Below are 8,129 nucleotides of genomic sequence, written 5' to 3'. Positions count from 1 at the left end.
GGTGAGAAAACACTCTCATGAATCAGTTTCAGAAGACCCTCATCATGTCAGTAACACTAAGGACTATTAGTGTCACTGAACCAGAACAAACTGAGGGCACAAAAGCTTCTTTGACTCTGACAGAAGACTAACTCAAAGCATCGCTTCAAACTAATGAACTGCAGTGAAGTTGTAACAGTTCAGAAAGTGCTTCTGGAAATAATCAAGGAATTAAAAAAAAAAACGTTTTATGTAATGTGATGATCAAAGTAAAAAAATAATTATGATGCATCTGAACTAACATTCATCCTTTACAGCTCAAGATGATCCAACAACACCAGTGATTCCAGTCCAGATCACAAACCCCACCATAAACACTCCAGAAACTCCAGGTGCATCATCACAGTCTTCCTCACATCCGTGCTCTGCAGTGGCTCTCAGATACTGTTTTCTTCTCAATCATCAGTTTTAGTAGAGTCAGTACCAGTATACAGTATGAATCATCTGAACTAACTTTTCACACTACCTTAGCCAATTTTTTTTTTGTAAAAGCACCTAGCAACAAATTTAGCATTTTTTTTATTTATGTGGCAACTTTTAGCAACTTCTGGAAAGTGACTCTAATCCAAACAACACACAGACAGCTAGCTCAACAGGCAGAGCGGTTCATTCATAATTCCTTAAGATCACTGTGGAAATGTGGAAATCGCTGTAAAAACCGGAAGATAATTTAGGGTAGCATATTTACGGAGCCCTGCATATGACAGGCAGGAAAAAACTTGTTGGCTAAATCATGCGCACGATTTATAAATCGAGGGAACAAATTAGTAAATTTTGCGCACAATTTACTTTTTTTTTCTTTCTTCTTACACGTGTGTGTAACTCATGTGTGGGGCTCCGTACATATTAACTAACTTTAATTTATTTAAAAAAAAAAAAATCTAAATTAGCATTTCAAATAATATCTACGCATTACATAATGGAGTAGTTTTGCCTTGCAATTACGTAATGACGTCATAGCGCAATGACATCACAACGTCATTTAGCAACTTTTAGCAACAACTCAACTTGTTGTTGGCAACAGTGGCTTCAACTGCACAAAACTAAAGAGAAAGTGGCAACTGTGTGCTGATTGGACCGCTTGCCACATTAAAAAGGCCTTTAAGTCAAAAGTGTAGGCCTATTTGTCAGCGTTCCACTCCATCTCGGAATGCGCGCGCAAAAAAACTGCCTGCCAACGTGTAAGTCACACCCAATCACTCGTTCGCCCTTGTTTCTTTTTCCACTTCAACACTCTAATTATTCCTGCCCACTAAAAGCTGCACAGATATATTTGCTTACCCCGATAGGCCTATGTAAACGATTTATAAAAAGTTCCATCGATTCACAATTTATTTAATTGCTATGAATCTACGATATGTATTGTCATATGATATCACCCATCCCGAACATGAAGTAAAGTTAATGCTTCAAACACATTTGATAAACTACTTTAATCAACAAGTAGAATTGCCCATGACATCCTTATTCCAGAAAAGTTGTGCATGAATGTTGGTGTTGGGGGGAGGGGCGAGTCTGGTCTGAACTAGTTGATGCATGAGAACAGCTCCTGATAAAGAGGTTGACTGGCTCAAAGTATTTTGAGTATTTTGAAAATACAAAAATACTCATCTTAAATGTATTTAAATACAAATTACATTAGATTTTTTCCAAAGGCTTTAAAATACAAAATAGACAAAACTTAATGTATTTACTAGTTGCCATTTCAACATTATTTAGATAAAACATTGCGCCAAAATAAAAAAATCTTTGGAAGATATTACTGAACATTTATTTAACCATAGCAAAAGTAAATTTCTTAAGTTTATTTTTCATCTCTGTTTTTTGTGTTTATTTAAAATAAGACAAATCTGATATTATATTAATCTTGTATCTGTTATTTAACAGTTGAGATGTTCTTTAATGCTGATCTAACAGCAGAAGACACGAGTCGGGTTTAAATCCCAGTTGCGCAGATGAGGTGCGTTGAGGTAACACTGTGTTAAAATGAGCCCCTATTAGAAATATGATATTGTTTTCCAAATTTTATTATTTTGATAAACCATGAGAAAAGGGTGAATAATGACTGAGAGTCAATGTTCAGAAATTATTCATCATTATTATGTTTTGAGCTCTGCTGTATAGCTGTATTTAGCAATGCGTTTGTTGTCAAACTCAAAAATCTGTATATTTTTAATGATTAAAAAATGCCTTTATTTTAAAAAGTTAATCATTGTATTTTACTGACAAATATTTTAGTTTGTCTTGGATATTTTTTTTTATTATATCAGATAACATTTTAAGCTGTCATCTGGTCATGTTACATTGTGCCCCTCACATGTTACAATGTACCCCACCTATGGGGCATGTTGACACATTTCACCTCCATTCTTTCGGGGGAAATCAAGAAAAAAGCATACACTGTATTAATGAAACAAAACCACATAATTGTACTAGACATGTGGGAAATTATTGTGGGAAAAAATAAAGACTCTGAACCCCAAGTGATTTACACAAACTGAGACAGTCAAAAAGCGTTAGGTTGTGCCTCGCTCTCCCCTACATCATCACAGTCTTCCTCACATCAGTGCTCTGCAGTGGCTCTCAGAAACTGTTTTCTTCTCAATCCTCAGTCTTAGTAGAGAACACAGTATACAGTATGAATCATCTGAACTAACTTTCATCCTTTACAGCTCAAGCTGATCCAACAACACCAGTGATTCCAGTCCACATCACAAACCCCACCATAAAGACTCCAGAAACTTCTACAGAAGGTACCGTTTAAAGAACTTTCACTGTCATGAGTTTCACTGAATCCTCTCTTCCCTTGAATTGAACTTTATTGGAAAGAGTTGTTTAAATAAAGTGTCTTGTCAGCCTTACTTGACAAGTGTTGTTCTGTCAAAGTAACAATGGTGAGTAAAATGGATTGATAATGAGGATTCACACCATATCTCAGGGCTGCCCAATCCTGTTCCTGGAGATCTACCATCCTGTAGAGTTAAGTCTGAACCCTGATCCAGAAGGAAGATCTCCAGGAACAGGATTGGACAACTGAAGGCCAGGAACAACTTTTACAGAAATGCTGATGATAATGAGCCCGCATGGAACGTGTAGCTTTTTCCACAGTCTATATTGATTCTTATTTTTCATATTTATGGAAAATTCCTTAGTGGCACGGTGCCATTGAATTGCATTCCCCAAAAGTGTCAGAAACTGACGCAATGCCTGTGAAACATTGCCTGAGATAGCGTGCCATGCTACTGCGCCTTTGTGCAAGTCAACACTGCCATTCCTCAGTCAAAAAAGTCTGACAAAAATGGCTTTCAACGCAACCTAAACAAAAAGCCATTTGTCATGAACCAATCAGGCTTCAGTATTCAAAGAAAAATGTAGTTTTCTTCCACAGCTGTCAGAAACCGAAACTGCTCGTTCCCGTTATCTCTGGGAACCAATTTTATGTTAGGAACCGCACCGTTTGTTGCTCAATGCAATGTAGACAGCGGCGGATTAATGCACGGGTTTACCTGGGCCTAAAGGGATAGTTCACCCAAAAATGAAAATTAGCCCATGATTTACTCACCCGCAAGCCATCCTAGTTGTGTATGACTTTCTTATTTCTGATGAACACAGAGTTATATTTAAAAATGTGATAAATTTCACTTTTTTTCTAAATTTATTTTGAAATAAATCAGTTTGTAAAAGAAATGCCTTGATGTTGTGTTCATGGATTAAAATATAATTTGTGTATTTTTTGTGAGAAACAAGTACCTCACAAGTATCAATTTACTTCATGATGAACATGGATAATTATGCTGTTTAATATGACATTTATCACTTGTTTAATGTATTTGGTTAAACAGTAAAGGCCAATTTATACTTCTGCGTCGAGTGCACGCAGAGGGTACCCTACGTACCCTACGCCGTAGCCTGACGCGCACCTCTCCAAAAATGTAACAACGCGTCAATTCTACGCGGACCGCAAGCGCTGTGATTGGTCTGCCAGAACCCTTCTCTCAGGTCAATAAATAAATAAAAAATCTGCGATAGGAGTGTGTGTGTGTGTGTGTGTCCAGAAATTGGATGATAGTTCCTTACGTCTGCTATAACACAATATTTTGCAGTCCAGCGATTCTTTATGGTAATAAATAAATACATAGATCCGCTGAGTATAGTTTATTTATTTTCTCATTAAAACCAAAGATGTTAATCAGTAATTGTATATCAAGAACAGGGACACATTAGGGTTTATTTCGTGAATGAAGTCTCCGCAACAGCAATCGATTGCTCGAGCCACCGCTGCTGAAAACAGTGGCCACGAGCTCCGCATGATTTCACAAACACATTCCAGCGCCAGATCGCCTTATTTAACTTTACTAATCAACTAGAGATGCTTAATTTATATTAGATACAACAACTCAAGCTGCAAGAAAAGCCGCTCTCTCACTGCTGCTGATATTCCGACATGAATGTACAGATTCTACACAACAAGCTGCTTCTTCTTCGGCTGTTCTCTTGATTACACCAACATGCCCGAGGACACTGCCTACTAGCGTCTGCATGTGTAATTGCACATTGACGCAGACAACAGCGCAGAAGTATAAATGCTCACGACGGCGTCGGCTACGCGCGTAGCCTACGGCGTACTCTCGACGCAGAAGTATAAATGGGCCTTAATGCTGAACGTGTCTCTCTATTTAGGCTCTCGCTCAGTGATTGTGATTGTGATTGTGATTGTTGCCGCTTCATTCGCCGTTCTCCTTCCTGCTCTTATTCTCTGGCTGATTCGGAAAAAAAGAGCCGGTGAGTTTTTAGAGTTCCTTATATTTGGTAACAACAGCCAACAAGTCAAAAACATCTGAAGTATTTACAGCTAAAATAAATGTGTAATTTAGACAGAATTCCTCTGAGTGAAGAGAAATCAATTCTTCTAGACTCTTTTAAAAACGGGCAGTCATCTGCATTAGAGACTGTGTGTCTGATAAATATTCCCATGACATTATTTTTCAGGGAACAGAAGCGGCACTGATGACTCTGTGGTGAGTATTGCAGGTCGATCCGTGAGTTATTAATATTCATAAGCTCTGCTACACAGAGGACTGAAATATGACGCTCTTATTATTCAGATCAGATAATGATACATTTGTTAATGCGTAATCTTTCTGGTCTAAAGTCACAGATAAAATAGAATAAATATGGCGGAAACAATGACACAATCAACATTTCCTTTCATACTCCTAGTGAACAATAAGATCATCTCAAGTAATTTGTGTATATTTTGATATTTGTATATATTTGAAAGTTATTGCACATCAAAAACTAAATTCACTTAAATTAACTGGTAACAATTTACAATAAGGTTCAATTGTTAACTACATTAGATAACATGAACTAATAATGAACTGCACGTATAAAGCATTTATTTATCTTTGTTAATGTTAATTTCAACATTTACTAATGCATTATTCAAATCTTGTTAACATTAGTTAATGCACTGTGAACTAACATGAACAAACCATGAACAGCTGGATGTATATTAACTAACGCTAACAAAGATGAATTAATGCTGAACTGAGGAGCTGTCCATGGTTAGTTCATGTTAACTAATGCATTAACTAATGTTAACTAACACAACCTTATTGTAAAGTGTTACCAATTAACTCTGCTGGGAGTTTATTTGAGACCGCACTCAAGAGTGTTAACATGTTAAAATGAAAAGTGTGAAAGTTAATGAGATAATTAAGTGATTCATAAAGTGATGATTGACCATTATTTTTACAATATCTGATGTTAACAAGCAGAAGTGCCAAAGGAGAAAAATCTCAATTATGTCACCATTATGATGATCAGTGTTCTGTTTTAGTTGGGCTCTTGACCCTTGACTTCATTAGACTTCACTTGGGCTGTTGTAACAGCCGGACAAGAAAAGAGAAAAAATGATCAGGTTGTGTTGGTTATTTTTTGACATAATCAACATTTGTCCTGAATCACTGAGCTAATTTATAACCGGAACCAGCAATAATCTTTTTTCCAGGCTTCTGATTGGCCAACATGGCTTTACGGTTAGGATCAGCACTTCATAGCATGTTTTTGCGTTTTCATGTAGGCCAAGATGCAATTTTTTTTTTAAACGGAGGAAAAACTTGTGTGGGCTAGGTCTAACACTCTTGAGTGTGTAGTCACATATACTCCCAGAAGAGTTAATTTAACACTGGAGTTTTTGCTGTGTGTGGTATTTTTGTGGTATCTGTCATCCTAACGTCATGTCTGTATAATAGATTTTCCCAAAACTTGATGAAATTGCCGCGACACTAGTTTTACACATATTTTCCCTGAAACATTTGCAGCACCTGTGTAAAACAGTACTGATAGTACGGTCTTTAATAGCTTGATATGACATATTTTCATTGATGTTTAGGGGCAGACAGATGATGTGACGTATACTGAGGTCACTGCGTACAGTAAAAACAAGGTGAGCATGTACATGGCCTATAACGGTTTTAATCTTGTGTGCACTTCTTCAAAAGTCTTAATTTGAGCTTAAACCACATGCTGTAATAATTGTGGCTCGAAACTTTATTTAACTTATTTGACAATATCTGTGATGTTGATTCAGGTTCGCTGTGATGATAAAGTGACGTATGCTTCCATCAGAGGAGCGAGTGCTGGAGCTCAGGAGAACTGCAACTTTATGCCTCTGTGAACAAGAACTGTCACAAATCAGCCAAATAATTATACAAAAACACATGAGCACAGGAATATGATTCTTATGAGTTTCATTCTTTTACATGTTAACAAACCCAAGTGATGCTCTGAATGATTTGTAGTTATTGGTTATTTTAGTCAGTTTTACATGTTTTTGTAGTTTAAGTTTGACAGGTTTTTATAGTTTCTGTCTGCTTGTTGATCAGTTAATGCTAGTGTTTATTATGAATTCAGGGTCTGCAGGTTTTAAGTCTAGAGAATGGAGGACAGTTCTCATTAAATCATCTATTCCTGTCAGCTTGCACTAGTTAAGAGAACAGCCAAAGCTACCGATGATGTGTTTATCACAGTATAACATGAATGATAATTTGGTGTTTGAGCCATTTGAGCAGCTGGTTTCAGCAATGGTTGTGATATTATATTTTATTTGTCAGTAATAAAATAGCCTATATGTCAAACATGTGTATGGTGTATTTTCCATCATTATGAATATTTTCGTGCAGACTCTGTAGATGTGACACAAAAACCTCTGGTCCTACCACACACCCGGCACTGCTAGTTTCATCCTGATGCAGTTCTCATGTTCATGTCCAGCTCCACGTTGTTTAAATATCAAATGCACTGGTGCGTCTGTTCACCTATGTTCATAACACAAGTACACTCTGATTATTACACACACAGTCCTCATGTAAATAGTGAATCCGCCATGGTGCGAGCGCAACTGGCTTTTAAAGGGAATGGAAGATGAGACTCTGATCAATAGATATGTTACGTTTCAATGTCTGTCAGTGGTTCTTTGGGCTTCCAAATTGCAAAGGCACAGACGTTGACACATAAAACATTGACTGACAACAAAAAATGTTACTTATGGAGCCAAAACTGCCTTTAAAATAATCCAAAATCAACAAAAAAGTAAAGATATTTCTTTTTTTTAATTCAGCCCACGGTCTTAGAAAACCCGGATACAGTGGGGAGAACAAGTACTTGATACACTGCCGATTTTGCAGGTTTTGCACTTACAAAGCATGTGGAAGTCAAGATTCAAGATTCAAGATTCAAGATTCAAGAGTTTTATTTGTCACATACACAGTTATATACACAATATACAACTGGCAGTGAAATGTAAACAGGTCCGCTCCATGGACAGTGCAAATAACAGTTACAAGAAACACAAGGGGAAATTAAAATAGAAATAGAATAAAATTAGAATAAAAAGTATTAACATAAGTAGAATTATAAATAAATCAAGTAAAAGATAAAAATAGGAAATAAGATAAAAATAAAAATATAAAAATATAAAAAAGTGGATATGATAAGTGAGATAAACTGTAGACTTAAAAATAAGTGGTTAACATATATATATATATATATATATATATATATATATATATACATACATACATACA

The 8,129-nt window shown here is 36.3% G+C and overlaps 1 protein-coding gene across 4 annotated transcripts in view; it reads left to right on the top strand.

The window, feature by feature from the left end:
* LOC307133933 (uncharacterized protein) overlaps positions 1-7,906 on the top strand; it is a 36,209-nt gene extending 28,303 nt beyond the window's left edge. For 3 of the 4 annotated variants that reach the window (XM_079829320.1, XM_079829323.1, XM_079829322.1), the window contains exons 4-10: position 1; positions 297-371; positions 2,712-2,792; positions 4,720-4,821; positions 5,029-5,057; positions 6,437-6,490; positions 6,635-7,906. The exon at position 1 is cut by the window's left edge and continues 353 nt beyond it. In XM_079829320.1, coding sequence (XP_079685446.1) covers position 1; positions 297-371; positions 2,712-2,792; positions 4,720-4,821; positions 5,029-5,057; positions 6,437-6,490; positions 6,635-6,721 — 429 coding nt within the window. In that variant the 3' untranslated portion in view covers positions 6,722-7,906. The remainder of the gene's footprint in view (positions 2-296; positions 372-2,711; positions 2,793-4,719; positions 4,822-5,028; positions 5,058-6,436; positions 6,491-6,634) is intronic. The other variant, XM_079829321.1, reaches the window with a different exon arrangement.
* The last annotated feature ends 223 nt before the right edge of the window (positions 7,907-8,129 follow it).

This window comes from Gobio gobio (assembly GCF_949357685.1).
Source record: "Gobio gobio genome assembly, chromosome: 1".
NCBI lineage: Eukaryota > Metazoa > Chordata > Actinopteri > Cypriniformes > Gobionidae > Gobio > Gobio gobio.
The sequence above is the reverse complement of the archived record's forward strand: the minus strand, read 5'-3'. Positions and strand labels throughout refer to the sequence as shown.